Here is a 17,705-nt window from a genome sequence, read left to right as displayed (position 1 = left end):
CTGAGTCTTTCATTTACGCCCCCCCACGCTTCCATTCCCCCCCCCCCCAAAAAAAAAATAGAATCCAACTGTGAAACACCACGGCTTATAATGTCTCGCTTCTTTTAATTTTTAAACTTCCATTATTTAAATTGAATTACTATATGTGAACCAAGGAGCGTTTGTATTTTTTTCCCCGAAGAAGCGTTTATTTTTTTGACAAAAAATTATGTGAGTTACGTACCTATAAAAGCTAGCCAACAAACTTTCGTTTCACTGTTGTTAAATACTACTTTCGGTTTTAATTATAAGATTTTATTTATAATTTATAGATGATATCTTATAATTAGGGCAGAGGTAATATCTGAGGATAAGGAAAATGAAGCTTTATCTGTTGATTTAAAATATGTTTTTTTCCTGTGAATTTATTTATATTAGATATTACGGGAGGGGGAAAAAAAGGAAATATAAAGTGGTGAATGGTGGCCCGGAATAATTAAACCATGATTACGAAAAAAGGGGAGGACAGTGTGGAAATCAACAATAACCAGAAACAAGGAAAAGTGAAAAGGAAGGGAAGGGTATGTGGAAAGGCATTTACGAGACACATGAGAAAGTTAGGGAGACATTGTCCATTTCTTTAGGTGGGCCCATTTCAATTACTGCACCAAGTTTGAGCTTCAGAAATTCAACAACACACCAAAATACTCCATATAATATTCAATTAATTATATTTTATGTAAGTTAAGAAAGTTATTCAAAACTAATTATTTTTTCAAAAATTAAAATATTACTTTTAGGTGTTGGTCAATTAGCTAAAAAAAATGCGGATGCAATATCTTTGATAGGGTATGAGTACAAGTCACCTGCTCTATCTCAAGCCCATAAATCAAAAAATACATTAAATTGATAATTTTTATATTTGTCCTTATTAAAGAAATGGTATTAAAAACATATTTTATATTTTCTCACACCTATTTACTTTGTCTCTCTCTCTATATTTGTTAAATCTATAGGAATAAAATTAAAAAATGATGGCTGATTGCCTTCAATTAAAGGCACGTCTCTTTTAATATTTTATTAGTTTTTTTTTTTTCCAAATGACAGGACGATGGACCCAGCCCATAACTACAAACAGAAGAATACATCAAGATGGCCCTATGCCCACAAAACCGGGTTCCAATTTTTATTCTTAGGTCCGTCACAAAACGACACTGACAAGACCCTGACCCATGGAAATAAACGACAACCAAAATGACCCACAGTCCCCGCGCAACAACCAGAGGCCCCATGTGCTGAATACGGCAATGGACTATTACCGTTACGGGCCCAATGTATACTCCAAGCCCAATTATGAACGAGTTAGTCAGAACTTCTAACTCCGGTCATGTAAGCAAGGTCCATTGAAGTGATGAGTCAACAAGAGTTGGATTAGTCGGTAAGAAAGCGGCTCACAATCCATAAAATCATGAGTTTCAATCTCACTGAAGATGTGAGAACCTTGTTAGTGGGTGATTTGTGAGCACTTTCGTGAATATCCTATGAGCTTGGAGGTATGTCCTAACTCTAATAAGTTCATGAGACCCATTTATCTAAATTTTTTCAAAACGAAGGGAAAAACGAAAAACAAAGTGACGGAACACGAAATGAAACATAAAGATTTCAAGTGTGTCAAATTGAAGAAGTTCAACTAAACTGTTAGAAAATGTGGGTTCTATGTACCCCTTTGAAATCACCATGCACGGGATATTATTAATGGAGCTTGCGGCTCCTCAGTACTGACATTAATAGGGGTGTTCAAGGAGCCCAGTGGCCCGCTATGCCCGCCCAAGCCCGCAAAAAAATGCCCAGCCCGTCCTAAAAAAAATGGCCGAAAAGATATATTGGGCATATTCGGGCTGGGCATATTGTCGGGCTGGGCTGGGCATCGGGCACGGTATGCTGCCCTGCCCATTTGGCCCTGCCCACAAAAATATATATAATTTTATTTATATATATTTTATTTGTCTTATATTTATCTCCTGAATCAAACACTATGTAAATTAACATTCATATTCATTATACTTATTTATTTTCAAATGATTTTGAAAGTAAACGTGTTATCGTTACTGCAATTTGTATAATCATTCTCTTTTTTAATGCAAACATTATGATTATTAGCAATTGTATAATTGATCCATGCTCTTATGAGTATCTAGGAGTTATGGGGAAAAAAATATTTACATTTGGTTAAGAAATTTTAAAAACTAGAAAAGCAATCAAGTTTAATAAAGTATACTAATAACATTTTTGTTTTTCATAGTTACTCCTCTTAGAAACTATAAAATGTTGTTTCATAATATATCAATTGCTAATAACTAAATTAAAGTCAAGTTATCATTTTAATAAAGTTACATTTTATTATCTAGAAGAACATAAATAACTAGTTAAATATATAGTATATTGATTTTCTGGGCATGGAAGCCCGCCCTGCCCAGCCCGCATTTACCCTGCCCAAACTACTAGGGCTTTTCATGGGTAGGGCCGGGCAATGGGCTGCATTTTCAGCCCGTTCATTTTTCGGGCTGGCATCGGGCAAGGGTTCTGCCCTGCCCAGCCCTGCCCATGTGCAGCCCTAGACATTAAGAATCACTCCCTTTCAACATCAGCTCTCTTTAATTTGTCCTACACAGAATCTGCCTGATAAGTTTCATAAAAGTAATCCTTCAACCATGTTCAGTTTGAGGAAGAAGAGAAACGAGTAAAAATGATTTAGATCTGAAACATGCTGTATCTTTGAATAGGTACACAAAAAATGGTCTATACATTCACGCTATTCAGCTTCCGTACCAGCAGAAAGTGCTGATATAGGAGAAAACATGATCTTATTGAGTAAATTCTTGGGACAGTCATTATTTACGAGTTCCCAAAGAACAAACAAAATCACCAATAAATCGAATTGCTTATTGGTTGTTGAGACTTCCTACTGGCCACATTCATTTCTTAAGATCTCACAGTGATTTTCCTTCAACTTTTCTCAAAGAAGCGTGCACGCAAATATGATATATATGATTTATGGGGAAAAGTTTCTGTTTCACTCAATGCAATAAGGCCTCTTTCGATTGACATGTGGAGCTGTGGCGCTGGTGGATGGGGCATCTGGTGGCAGCTAGCAGCAACCCCATCAGCTGACATGGAACGTGTTGCTTTCCCAATATTAATAGCCTTGGCCTCTGCTAAAAACGATACACTGTCCTTTCTCTATTGCGTGTTATAAACATATCTTGATTTTTCCTGGGTTGCTATGTGGATTTATGGATGCAAAAGATTCAATTTTGTTGATTTGCTTCCGCAACTTGACAGAACAGCCACCGGAAAAGGGTATTCAAGAGTTGGATCTAAGCCGACTTAGAATCTTATTATATTTTGGCCAATAAAACTACAAAAAAGCATTCCTCTCTATATATGTGTGTATATGGTTCCATTAACTGATGTGCAGAAAGTTGATTCAAAAGTTGCCCAAGTCTCTTTTATGCTTTCTTCCATCCCACACGCACATATATAGATAGAAACCTTGTGCTAAGTGCTCTTTAGTCGTGTGATGGAAGGAACAGGAGTGAAGCAAGTTGTGGTGACAATAAGTGATGGAGCCATATTTGGTGAACTGTTTTAGAAAGGCTAATTGATTGAAGACTTCAAGGTGGTCCCTTTTGCCCAATTCATCTGGTTCCATCTTCACCTCCAACCCTACATTGTCTCATCCATATTATTCATCAATATTGCTTCTGTCTGACTTATTAATTCGTCTCTACCCATACTTTGAATTAATTGGTTGCTTCATAATAAGTTAGGTGTTGGAAAAAAGAAGCCTTGGGGTTTGGAGATTAAAGCACCGTAGGTGACTTGTTATAAAAATATCAGGAAAGACCTACCAGTCCACTTCCTGATGCGTAAGTCTATGCCCGCTTTAAATGGGACACAAACAGAAGTCAGAAATTACGTGAGTGTCAAACTTCCTCTTAAAAAGGAAAAACTATCAGCTCTTCTTCTAATCCGGTATTATTATTTGCTGTGCAGGGAAAAATAAGTTAATTATGTGATTCAGTGGCGTGTGAGTATATCCATTATTCCATCGGAAATTACACATACGCCCCCAAACCTTTGTAATTATTACAATGCCAAAATTGACTCAATTTCCTTGTCAAGACATAAAATATTTCACTTCAGAATTCGTCTTCAACGTGACATGGTGCTTGATTAGTCCAGCCAATTATATTTGATCTTTGGTTATACAAATGTCTCAAAAAGGCACAATCACGTATGGTCGATGCACGTCTTTCATTAATAATGACAAAGCCATAGCTACACATTTTGATAATCTAAAATTAGAAACAGAGTGACCGGAACGATTCCTAAACCGTGATTGATGTGCTATGCTTTTGTAAGTAATTAACAGATATGGATAGCTTCTTCATTTTGTAAATGGGGCTTTGTTGGAATTTGCTTCCTTTTGTGATGATCGTGGCCCCCACCCTACGCAGTAGGTACTACTGTTCCTAATGCCAACTTTGCACGTTTTATTATTTCTCCATCGCTCAGTATCCCAATCCCTAAAGGCAAAGGTATATATTTGCAAAATTGGTCGAGTGAAATGTAAAATACTGATCCTATATGTGTATGGATAGCAATTGTGTTTTCTTTGGAGGAAAAGAGAAAACGGAGAGACGATCTTAAATTTTAGCAAATTTTACGTACATTTGAAATTCTTGTGAAGTGATGTGAAATTTTCGTCAGGATAATATAAGTGATGGCACATTTAATGCTTGCCAAAATTGACACCGGCGAATCAGCATCACTGGATGTGGAATATGGGTGCTTTGAGCCACACAATTTAAATTTGTGAAGTAAGGCATCCTGAAATATCTTCAGAATAAAGGTTCACATGAAATAGGGTCCCACGTTGGCTTGGCTTAGGGCCTTGGATTGATATTGCAACATTATTGGATTGTATTGGTTGATAAGGACATTGGTGGGACCATAGAGCCCAACTATATATGTACTATTATGATATCCATAAACTTTCCAATCAAATTGCTGATAATTTTAATTTCTTAAATAAGAGACAGTAAATCGTAAAATCTTAAAACCAAAAGTCATATGAATGATGGGGTTCAATTTTCAAATTGGATATAAAATGTGTGGTTTCTTATTATAGTCTTTTTTTTTTTTTTAAGCTTCTGTGTTGGGGATTGAAGGGACTATATTTCAAAAATGAAAGAGAGGAGGTATAATTTGGACAAAGTCAAAGCAGGAAAAAAAATAGCATCGTTTATGGTGACCACTATAGGAAGCACACATTGGCGCCCTTCATTATTGTCCTTGGAGTGGGGCTCTTCCTTCTTATCTTATTAGTCTTTAATATAAGAGTTAGTTGACTAATTTTATCAGAGTAAAAAAATTATTTAAATTAGTTATTGGTAATAAATATGTATTATTTTTTTTCTAAAGTATCTTTGCTTATTAAGTGTATTGGTTAAAATTACTATTATTACAAAGATTATCTTAAAAAAAAAGAATAAATGTATGAGACAAAGTGGATTAGGATAATATATTTAGGATCAAAATAAATATTAAATGAGTTCTTATATTAAGCATCGGAGGTAGTATAATTACATGACTCAAAAGTGATTTTGGGCTCAGTTTAATTCCCGTTAGTCATTATTTCTACTAAAATTACGATTTTAATGATGTTTAAGATAAAAATGAACACGATCATTGTCATGCCGTGTATTCTCGGGGGAATCACGTGGCGGCCAATGGTTTGAATCCAAACCGCACCGTTTACAGGGTGCATTTGAGGATGGGTAAACTTGGCAATGACAAGTGTCCCGGCCAGAGATAGATAATCCTGGCCACCGTTTCCCGACCACCATTTGTTAACTCACCGTTAATGGGGTAAAACACATCGTTTCGCTCTGTGAGGTGAGAGTCATCAATCACCAACTGTCATATATGGCTCCTGTAGTTCTCAACAACAGTATCGGATGACAACCCATGCATTTCCTGACGTCCCAGATTGGAAATTCCTGTTATTTACTGTTTTATTATTGTTAATTATTCATTCAAACCCTCTTGAAATCTACTTTCCCTTGCGCCAAGGGCTTTAAGAATATTCTCCTGTTTTCTGACTGCATAGAGGCCCTAAATCTGATCATTAGAAGCCGTGACGGTTCTCACCCTTTTAAAAGCATAACAGAGGATCGTATATTACCTTGTGGTAGGGACTTTAAGAATTGTTGATTTGTACTCTTGATCAGCTTCTAGCTATAGCTATGTTGCTACAAGAGGCGGAGCATGATGAGGGGATCTAGCATCATTGCTACTGTTTTGTATTGACTCCTACTGAATACGGTTTAAATTCCCAAAAAAAAAAAAAAAAAATCTGCTTGCCCTTCAGGCCCTCCTTCTCATCTCTCATAAGTAACCCCCCCGCTGTCTCTACCTTCACATTCTGATCACTACTGAGCTTTCCTTCTCTTCCTCGCTCACTCCTCTGTTCCCCACAATGGTCCCCAAACCCTTCATTGTATCTTCTTCTTCTTCATCCTTTTCCTCCCCTTCTCCTTATGTCCCTCGTCTCTCCGTTTCCTCTGTCAGAATCGAAGACAAACCCCCGTCCCAGACCGTTACAACTACCTCACCAAAGCCCCCACCCGCCGAAACTATTCCCTCACCACCCCCCACCACCACCGCCCACAAGACTGCTGGGTCGAGAAGGGTGGTAAAGAGAAGACCGACGGAGCAGTCCCTCCCTTCGTTGATTTTCAATTCATTTGACACCATCATCAACAATTTCATCGACCCGCCAATCAAACCTTCTGTTGATCCAAAATATGTTCTTTCCGACAACTTCGCTCCTGTCGATGAACTGCCTCCGACAGAATGTGACATCATTCAGGGTTCTCTCCCTGCTTGTCTTGACGGTGCCTACATTCGAAACGGTCCTAACCCACAATTCCTCCCTCGTGGACCTTACCATCTCTTCGATGGCGACGGCATGCTTCACTCCATTCTCATATCTCAAGGCAAAGCCACTCTCTGCAGCAGATATGTTAAAACATATAAATACAACATTGAGAACCAGGCTGGGTATCCTCTGATTCCTAATGTCTTCTCAGGTTTCAATGGTCTTATTGCTTCTGCGGCTCGTGGGTCCCTCACTGCGGCTCGAGTCTTAACGGGACAGTACAATCCTGTTAATGGAATCGGTTTGGCTAACACGAGCTTGGCTCTGTTCGGGAATCGTCTCTTTGCTCTGGGAGAGTCTGATCTTCCTTATGAAGTCAAAGTGAAACCAAATGGTGATATAGAGACTCAAGGCCGTCACGATTTTGATGGGAAGCTTTTCATGAGCATGACTGCTCATCCCAAGATAGACCCAGATACCGGCGAGGCCTTCGCGTTCCGTTACAGCCCTGTTCCGCCGTTCCTCACCTACTTCCGTTTCGATTCCGACGGGGCGAAGCAACCCGACGTGCCTGTTTTCTCCATGGTCCGACCCTCTTTCTTGCATGACTTCGCCATTACCAAAAAATACGCCATCTTTGCTGATATACAGATAGGAATGAACCCCCTTGACATGCTTGCCGGCGGATCTCCGGTGGGTTCAGACCCGTCCAAAGTTTCGAGAATCGGAGTGCTTCCTCGGTACGCCAAAGACGAGTCTCAGATAAAATGGTTCGATGTTCCGGGGTTCAACATAATCCACGCCATTAACGCTTGGGACAGTGAAGATGGAAACGAAATAGTTCTGATAGCACCGAATATTCTATCCGTGGAGCACACGCTAGAGAGAATGGAGCTGGTTCACGCCATGGTGGAGAAAGTAAGGATCGATCTCAGAACTGGGATTGTAACAAGACAGCCAATTTCGGCGAGAAATCTGGACTTCGCGGTGATTAATCAAGCCTACGTGGGAAAGAAGAACAAGTTCGTGTACGCGGCGATTGGAGATCCAATGCCGAAAATCGCAGGGGTGGTGAAGCTGGACGTGTCAAAGGGAGAAGAAAGACGTGACTGTACGGTTGGTTGCAGAATGTTCGGAGAAGGGTGCTACGGCGGAGAGCCATTCTTCGTGGCGAGAGACCCAGAGGACCCAGAAGCAGAGGAGGACGATGGGTATGTGGTGACGTACGTGCACGACGAGAATAAAGGAGAGTCACAGTTCTTGGTGATGGATGCGAAGTCGCCGGAGCTCGATGTGGTGGCGGCGGCGAGGCTGCCCCGGCGAGTTCCTTACGGATTTCATGGGCTTTTTGTGAGGGAGAGTGATCTGAGAAAGCTTCGGTGAAGATGATGATCGTTCATGTTCATGGGACCCGGCCACCGACGTCTACACGTGGCGCCACTGTTCAGAGATACATAATACTAGCATATAGGTAAAGTTCGGAGTTACTTATTTTTATTTTGCCTATTTCGAGCAATCCGGGGCAGTGACGGGTACTCCATAGTCCATAATGTATATAATTATAAATGACTATATTATAGAAAACTTTTAGCCTTAAAATTTGATCATGAATCTCACTCACTTTCCACATTTATCCCACTATTTTGTTTATTATTTTACAAATAAAAAATCATCCACATATAATTTAATAATTATTTGTGTATTAATATAACTTCAGCTTTTGGGATTTTTTTTTTGGCACAGAACAAATGAGGTTTAAAGAGATTTACATGTAGAAACTTGAAAATTCAGAGCACCAAGGCGCCAATAATTTAGAGCATTACTTTTTGTATAAAGTTTTTCACTAAAACTACGTTAAAATGTGATGTAAAGAAAATGAGTAGTATAACTTTTTGTTCTTAAATTTGTTTTTATTTTGGTTTTGGTTTTTATGTTTCAAAGTATGGGCTTTTTCCCCTTCAAATTTCTTTCTATCTAAAATATTAGTCTCCATAACTTAATACAAATTTGGACTGTTTTGCCCTTTGATTGATTAAAATTTATGATTTAAAACTTGGGATCAAAGTATAGGCTTTTTCCCCTTCTCTCCGCCGCCTGCTCCTACGCGGTACCCTCCTTTCTCCAAAACGGCACCATTTTTTTTTTCTATGATAACCTCTGGTATCTGGTGCCTTCAGCAATCAACCAATCTGGAACGCGGGAATATGGGCTGAGGGCACCTTGCTCCCATTGAGTTATATATTATCGTTGCTATGTACCTAGGGCTTGAATTTGAAACCTCTGGTTAAAAAATAGGATTTTTTTTAGAAACACCCAATATCTTAAAATAATTTTTGAGATATTCAATATTCTAAAATATTTAGCACCCATTATCTTAAAATAATTTTTACCTTAAAAGTATTTTCAAAGTAGCACTCAGTGCCTTAAATTTAGGGTGCTTATTGCTACTGAGAAAATTATTTAGGATACTGGGTGTTGCTAAAAAATTATTTTTAGGATACTCGTGTACCAAAAATTATTACAAGATACTGGGTGTTACTGAAAAAAATATTGTAGAGTATTATTTTAGGATAGTGGGTATTTCTAAGAAAATATTATAGCTTGTTAAATTATTTTGAGATACTGAATATTATTAAAAAAAAAAGCTCAAGATATTAAATGACACCGTTTTACGTAATGGCGGGCAGCAGAGCGGAACGGGCAGTGGAGGGGAGCCCGCTCCAAATATGATGAACAGCTTCAAAGTAAGTTTTTGTTGTTACGCCATTATTCATGGCCTAACTTTGGAATCATATTTCTGTGCCTCATGTCTGGGGCCAGACAATGATTATTACCCATAAATATTACTTCCTTCATTCTATTTTATAAACGTCGAACTTAATTAATGGAATACTACTTTTTGTAAGATTATTTTGAAATTATTTAAATATTAAATGTATTTTTATAAATTTTAGCGCTAATAAATGGTATTACTCATCTAACAGGAATATTATTAAAAAAAGTAATAATCTTCAACTGTCAACTGTTATCATCAACTATCAACTATATTATTGAAATCTTGTAACATCCAATGAGTTGGGTATGACATTATCGGATCTGAATATATTCAATTAATAATATTTAAATAATATCTTGATTAAAATTTTAATATATTGAATTAAATAGGAAGCACCATTATTAAATGAAATCTCAATCAGAAGTTCAAATGAAAAAATTAATAATTAATTTTGCATTTGAATATTTTAATTAGAATTTGAATATATTGAATTAGTTGGGAAGCATCACTATTAAATGGGATTTCATTTCATATGGATTTATAATTAAATACTATTAAATATTAATATTTTAAAAATATGATATATGATTATGTGTGATTAGAGAACTTGACATAATAAATATAAAAAACTTGGTATAAATATTGCTCAATTTTAAATTTAATTAAATATACTAATCTGTGTATGGTATGGGGGAGAAATTTCTAATTATATTTAAAATTTTTAACATGGCATATATTTAGGGACAAAATAGATATTGAAATCAAGTGAATATGGACGAAGAATTAATTAATTCTGGAAAGTTACGCGTGAGGGGGGGGGGTTTATGTGTAAGAAGATAAAGAAGGTGGCTAGTTTTACCGGTCTGACTATACTTTTGATCTCCATAAATTAATTAATGACGCACTAAAATCAATGCAAATTCCTGTTGCTAATTTCAAAAAAGAAGGGACAACACATTATATAAAAATTACAATGGTTAAGAAACAAGTAATCGACGAAACAACTTGAAATAACTAATTGAACAACATTGCCACACAATTTATTGATAAAAATATACTAAAATTTATAATAATGGAACTACATTAAAACTTTCATGTAATTTACGAAGAAACGTGCCTAGTCTCATTAAGGGGGTGTTTGGATGAAAACCAAACCATAATTTCAAAAATACTTTTACAGTTTACAAAGTAAATATGTGGAGGAATTTGTTTCATTTTATGAAAAATTACTTCTGAGAAACACTTTTTAATATTACCAAACACCCTTCAAGTGTGAGTATTCTAACAGTGGTTACGTCACGTGCCTTGAAACGATTGTCTTCCTAGACGGCACCACACGTTCTCAATTTTGGTACAAAGCTCCAAGAGTGGCATGAAATATGAGCACTAAAAATGTCTAAAATGATCATGAAAATGATTTTAAAAACTGATTATTAAAAATGCTAATATCAATATTGAAAATGTGCAAAATAAGCACCGGAAATATGAAAAATGTGTACTGAAAATATGAAAAACGAGTCTTGAAAAAAAATTAACTTAGAAAATTTTTAATTTCAGCACCAAAAAAAACATCATGATTTTTTTGAGAATTTCAAATTTTTAATATTACCTTCGTCATTAATATAAAACCTAGCAGTTGATTAATTTATAGAAATTAAGAAATCTATTAAATTACTTTAAATTATTTATATTTATCATTTTTTTCTAAACTAATTTACTTCACTTATAAATTGATATATAATCTAATAATCCATATAATATGGTATAATTAAGTAATTTAATAACTTTTTAATTTTCTCACATTAATTAACTAGGACTTATATTAAACACCATAATATAATTATCATTAATATTCTTAGAAGGTCTTAAATGTCATTTTTCCAATATAAAATCGCATGGTGGACCCATTATCAGTCACGCGTTGCAAGTTGCAACTGCCATCCTCAAAGACATTGGTAAAGGCCTGGACATTTGTTGGGATAGAGGAATTCGTAAAGTTGAAGTAATTACTGACGGACGCTCCCCAACCCTTGAACTTGCTAACCAGAGCCTATAAAGGAAGAATGCAACATCCTCATAATAGTGACGTCATTTGACAAAGATTGCAATATCAATGAGGTGGAAGGTGATCATAGGTTTCAGGATATCACTTTCTTCATATTTTTGTACATCATTGCTTTGGTGATGCTTTCCGACAATTGCTATGTCCATGTCCAGAATACCGTTTGAATTGTATAGAAAATCCTGACATGGAGGAGTATGCTGCTCAAGGTACAAAAAAGATTGCACTTTCAAAACTCAATTTGGAATAGGAACCAGCTTCATTAGATCTGATAACACTAGCATGGTCCTTTTGTATCAACATCTACAAAGACAAAGATCAATACGGCTTTTCCTATTTAAATCATAGCAGCAGTAACATGATGAAAAATCGTAACGAGGCTCGACAACGAGTGTCATGATTCATTTCCTTAATCAGAAGACTTCGGTGACCCTGAAAAAATGTGACCTAACTGAAATGAACTCTTGCTCACTAATCCATCGGTATGACTCATTTGCTCGGAGACCCAGGAGCCCTGAGGAATAACTCCAAGTGCCGCTTGTCTTTCTCTACAAGTTGCCCAAGTCACCACATATAGACCAGCAATGATCAAAGATCCCCCAAGGACACTGCCGCCATAGATCGAAAAGTAAAAATAATAAGAAACCCAAATAAACTTGTATCTCAGAATTATATCTTTGTTTTGTAGAAACTAGAAAGAAATAGTCGAACTTCAGGAGGTTCAACATGATCAGACATTTTATTAAGTCTGAACTAGTAAAAATTTGCTCAGAAATGGACTAGCCAATAAATAAAGGCCTCTCAACCTAGCCACCTCATCAAATTAATAATAAATCAAACAAATATAGGAGCTTTTACCTTCCCAAGAAAATAGGACTTCCAAGGAAAATTCGTGACAGAAGGGCGGATGCTGCAGGTTGAAGCGGGTTGTAAAGGGCAACCATAGCCGGACCCAAAATCTTGTTGCACCATGTCAAGAGTCCATAGTTAAGGGCAGATGCAATGGTTCCCTGATTAAAACACAAAAATTTACCGGTTAAAAATACTACAATGATACTTTTTTTGCCAAACACCCCCATTTTTTTTAAAACCAAGGTTTTGCCCAACAAAACCTTGGTTTCAAATAAGCTGGCGGAGGGACAATTCTACGGAGGGAACAAGCACGCGGGGGGGGGGAATCATTCAGCACGCTGGGGGGGTGTACTATATATTATGAAATATACATTAAAAACATATTTATTTATTTTATTAATATATATACACACTAATTTCTTATTATTTATATTATTTATGTCATATTTATTATGTTGTCAAAATATATATTATTAATAAATTTATTATTTCAAATAAACATATATTATGAAATATATATTATATGTAATTATCATTTAAACTTATGTCCTTTTTAGTAATTTCTACATATCAAAAAGCACTTCTGACAATAATTATCCAAACATTCTCACTTTATCAGAATCACTTTTCCAGAAAATCTATTCTTTCAAAATCTATTCTCTCCAAAATCTATTCTCCAGAAGCTATTCTACAAACCATGGTTTTGCCTCATCCAAACACCCCCTAAAATATTGATGCAAAGACAGCCGAATTACTGTTTCAAACTGTCAGATTATAGACAACTTGCACAACTTTCTTGCTCCAATAGAAACAGTCTCTTTAAGTCGTGAGATTTGTCCTGAGACTGATAAGCCTTGGGACTCATTTTAGTCCCGGGGGGAACCTACCCCTCACTATTTAACCCCTTTAGCGCTTTACCTTAATTGTTGGTGAATTACTTCTTCCCTTCTCACGCCTCTGGGCATAAACTTTTAACAAATTCTTGGATAGAATACGCATCTTCTTTTCAACTTCTGTGGAATCATCTTTGATCCCCATCCTTTTAACACCGTGGATACATCAGCCAGAACTAATTTATCATGTCAGAGAAATTCCATCTTAATCTAAGAGATCCATCTAAAATTAAGTCTCCCTATCAATGGCCACGCCAGGCAAGTTTCATAGTTCCCTAAAAAGCGTATTATAGTTCATACAAGCGAGAAGGGTTACAGTAACTTGAAAGCTATATATAAATAAACTTGAACATGTCTTAATGAGTATGACTGCATGACAGAATCTTGTTCAGATAACTTCCAAAAATGGCATATGGTCATTTTATCGTTCAAACAATGACCAATGTTCACAGATTATAAGGCCACATGAAATACTTATCATGTAAAATGGACCAAAACCGAGAAGCATAGGAAGGTGAGCAATAACTGATAAGGGTTGATGAAATTAAAAACTGACTCACAGCATAAATAACAGCAAATGTTTCAGATGGCGTCAAGCTCCAGTCAGTTGACTCGTTGGTCATGAAAAATGCTGTGGTCACCATTAGCAGAGCTCCAAAAAAGTAAGAGTATGCTGTGACAGATAGATTTGCAGGATACTTTTTCAATAGCGGAGCCTGAAAATTATTCATGCCAATAATTAAAAGATGCCAAATATTTAACCACAAAAAAATTCAAGATTGAAGTAGTTCATGAAATTTGAGTAGTCATACTCATAACTAATTAAACAGCAAACAAATCGGGGGTGACTAATGTTAACAGTGATTCATTTAGTAAAACAAAATTCATTTGAAAACAAATAGACAGTGGTGTTTCTAGTAGAAGGAAACCAGAGAGATGAAAACTTCAAAATATTAAGAAATAAGAGTATTGAAAGTTCTCTAATTTCTGTTTAGAGGCCAAATTCTCAAGTTACAAGAACTACCAAGGTTATAAAAACAAGTGAAATAGATAATTACTATTTTCCACTTGATGCTCAAATCAATTCATGTAAAGGACACGCACAAAGATAATGTACCTGAATGGCCAGAAAAGTAGCCATGCACATGCAGTTTCCAATCAAGCACAGAACCCCAAGATGAAAATGGTCTAAACCAAGATCCATTAAACCGCCAATTAACCATCCATATGGTTCAGGTTGACCTCTAGCAGTTATTTCGCTATGTTCTAAAATGTCCGAATCTGCGTATCCTATCAATGCTGGACCACGAAACAAAACCATGAATATGGCCCCACAAACACAGATGAGAGTTCCTCCAACTTTTGCCAGACCTTCATATCTGAGTAAATTCACCCTTTCTGTACTGCAAGGACAAGTTTATGTATAAGAATAATTATATGTGAAGAAAGGGTAGAGAATGAGAAGAAAATTGTATTAAATTATTGAATAAATTCTATATCATGATTTACAAGGGAATGTGGAACCACTATTTATAGGCTTAGAGATAAAGGAACTTGAAACAATATCCATAACAGTGAGGTTATTCACTAGAACTCCAGAAAATAGAGAAAAAGAATGAAAACTTCCACAATAAGAGTCTTGTTCTTCAGATAACTAAGAGCATGCATGTCTGTTTGATTGAATTCCAAGGAAAGATAGAACACTAGGAAATAGACATTGTAGCGTCATCTATTCAAGTTGAAATTGATAAGAATAGTTAAACTGACCCCATCATTACAGCCAAAAGAAAAGTGAAGACTGGAATGGCTGGCTGTATCGCAGCTGCATAAGTTGGATTAGTATAGCTTAAACCAATAAGAAACAAAAGATGGTTGCCGAATATCCTGATCATGAATCACAAAACAAAAAGAAACTAAACAGTCAATAGAACACTGTATCATTCATATAAATTCATAAAATAGTATTATTAACAAGGGTTTGACTACATCAAGAACCTTACCCTGTTAATCCAAGAAAGAAAAATGATATCAGGAGGCGTTTAGTTATAGGTGGTCGTGTCCGTCTGCAAATAAGATGGAACACATCACAAATAATTGCAGCTGTTAGAATATGTCAATGTGCGAATTTGGCGTGGCATTAACCAGCAATAAACAAAGTATCATCCATGTTGCAAACTCATATGGATACAACCATATGGGAACACTAAAGCACCAGAAAAAACTAATGACTATCAATTACAACCAGAGTGGGGATGATAATTGATGACGTCGAGCTAGAGCTCAGGCAGGATACATCAGCTCGCACTGCATGATTTAAATTAGCAGGAAAAGAGCTCCAGATATCGAAAAATTTGTGCACACATTGTCACGTGAAATTAGGGATGACCAACAGCCCAGAGTCATGCGGCCAGAAAACGTAGACAACAGAATCAGTGCATCAGTTAATACGCAAGCAATTATACGCATTGCGGAGAATCTATTAATATGAACACCATAGGAAGCACTTGGAGGGACGAATCACATAAACATAGAGGAGCCCAAACATCCCAGAGAGTAACAAGCACGAAGAAGATTAAGGGCTCGCTAACATCACAGGCAATTAACAAGCCAATCCCCCATCCACCAAAAAGGCGTCAGAGGTTCCAATCCCAACTAATTAAACTCTTTTGGAACTAAATGGCAACAGAAAACTTGTGGGGGCAGAAAAACCCTACAAAATTTGATTTTATTCAAGGGAAACGGAAGAAAACATTAAAAAACCCGAAGATGAGAACTAAACTGTAGTTTCCGTCGAATCTTTCAAATATTAAAACCAAGAACATAAATGGGACGAAACGAATCTAACAAGCTTCAGAGCAAATAAGGCATACTTTTCCCGGATGTAAGCGATGGGAGCAAGAATAGCGAGGGCAAGGAGATCACGGAAAACGCAAAACACACTAATTGGTTGACTCCAACATTGAGGGCTACTTTGGTGATGACGTGGTATCCTCCACTGAAAAGCTGAAACCATCACCATAGCCATATGAGCCTTGGATATGTCTCCCCCTGCGGCCAGCGATCCCCATAGAGCCGCCATTGGCACAGAGAGACAAGAGAGGAGGACAAGACGGTATGTGATGTTCGATTCGTTGAAGCAGGAAACCAGAAATCACCAAATGCACGACAAATCTGATGCTTCGTTCGAAGAGACTATACCGTCTTTGCCTTTCCCTCGCCGGATTTTGATTGCGACGACTTGTTTCCCTCTTTATTTTCTTCGGAGACACGTGCAGAGCACATGAAATAAATATGCATTTTATTGAGTTGATATTAAGTCAAAAAATATCCCACTGCCCACTGGGCACTGCGAATGGCAACGTAATTTTAATTTGAAACAGTACCTTTGGCAGTGCCCTTACTCCGCTGACAAAAGGCGGCTTCTTTGAATTTATGCATTGGTAAATTATCATGAGGTTGTAAGAAAAAAAAATTTAATTATCAAAAACTTTTAATGGCCTATTATCAATAAATTTAAAAAATAATTAAATCATTTTTTTAGGATTTGATTGTAATCCTTTCTTAAATATTTGATTTAGTTCATTTTAATAAATTTTATGTGTAAGAAATACATATGTGAAACAAGCACCTAGAAAAGCTTCTCTCATCAAGCCTGGTTTCACTTGTCAAGAGGAGGGCCTGTATTCATGTGTGGCTTTATTCTTTGATAGCGTCTGGGAATTTTTTTCCTGGTGAGATGGAATGTACGGAGTGAAAAGAATTTCACAATATTATTTGGGATTATTTTTTCCTGAAAAAAGTGAAATGGCTTAAGATGTCCCATAAATTCATTATTATTATTATAACCAATTCAATTTGATTTTTATCACTTTTAAAACATTTCTAAAGTAGTGGTTTAATGAAATTGTTCATTCTTGCAATAAAACTCTCAAATAATGTAACACGTCATTTCATTTTCCCTCGTTTTACCAATAATGGTCTTATTTGATTCCATTTTAGAATCCTAACATACACTATAAGAAATGAATAAAAAACCTATAATAAGTTATTAGTTGACCGATAAGCGGTCTCACCCCCATAAGAAGGAGACCATAATTCGAATTTTAGGAAGCAACTTGTTAGAAAGGTTTTAATCTTGATACCTTAAACCTGATAAGATTAGTTTCAAGTCTAAAATAATTTAAAGATACTTTGAGT

At 36.3% G+C, this 17,705-nt stretch overlaps 2 protein-coding genes across 2 annotated transcripts; one reads left to right on the top strand and one right to left on the bottom strand.

Moving 5' to 3' along the window:
- Positions 1-45: 45 nt before the first annotated feature.
- LOC114739045 (probable carotenoid cleavage dioxygenase 4, chloroplastic) lies at positions 46-8,836 on the top strand. Its single transcript, XM_028927112.1, has 3 exons — positions 46-60; positions 6,452-8,457; positions 8,669-8,836. Exon 2 carries the CDS (start codon positions 6,524-6,526, stop codon positions 8,306-8,308), a length of 1,785 nt encoding a protein of 594 aa, XP_028782945.1. The 5' UTR covers positions 46-60; positions 6,452-6,523; the 3' UTR covers positions 8,309-8,457; positions 8,669-8,836.
- A 2,936-nt stretch (positions 8,837-11,772) lies between these two features.
- On the bottom strand, positions 11,773-16,664 carry LOC114739041 (WAT1-related protein At4g19185-like). Its single transcript, XM_028927109.1, has 7 exons — positions 16,379-16,664; positions 15,509-15,571; positions 15,276-15,392; positions 14,626-14,911; positions 14,069-14,224; positions 12,622-12,773; positions 11,773-12,371 (listed from the first exon to the last, which is right to left on the bottom strand). Exons 1-7 carry the CDS (start codon positions 16,585-16,587, stop codon positions 12,173-12,175), a joined length of 1,182 nt encoding a protein of 393 aa, XP_028782942.1. The 5' UTR covers positions 16,588-16,664; the 3' UTR covers positions 11,773-12,172.
- Between the last annotated feature and the right edge of the window lie 1,041 nt (positions 16,665-17,705).

This window comes from Neltuma alba, unplaced genomic scaffold (assembly GCF_004799145.2).
Source record: "Neltuma alba isolate B1F8T4 unplaced genomic scaffold, ASM479914v2 tig00013748_pilon, whole genome shotgun sequence".
Taxonomy (NCBI): domain Eukaryota; kingdom Viridiplantae; phylum Streptophyta; class Magnoliopsida; order Fabales; family Fabaceae; genus Neltuma; species Neltuma alba.
This window is presented reverse-complemented; position numbering and strand designations above follow the sequence as displayed.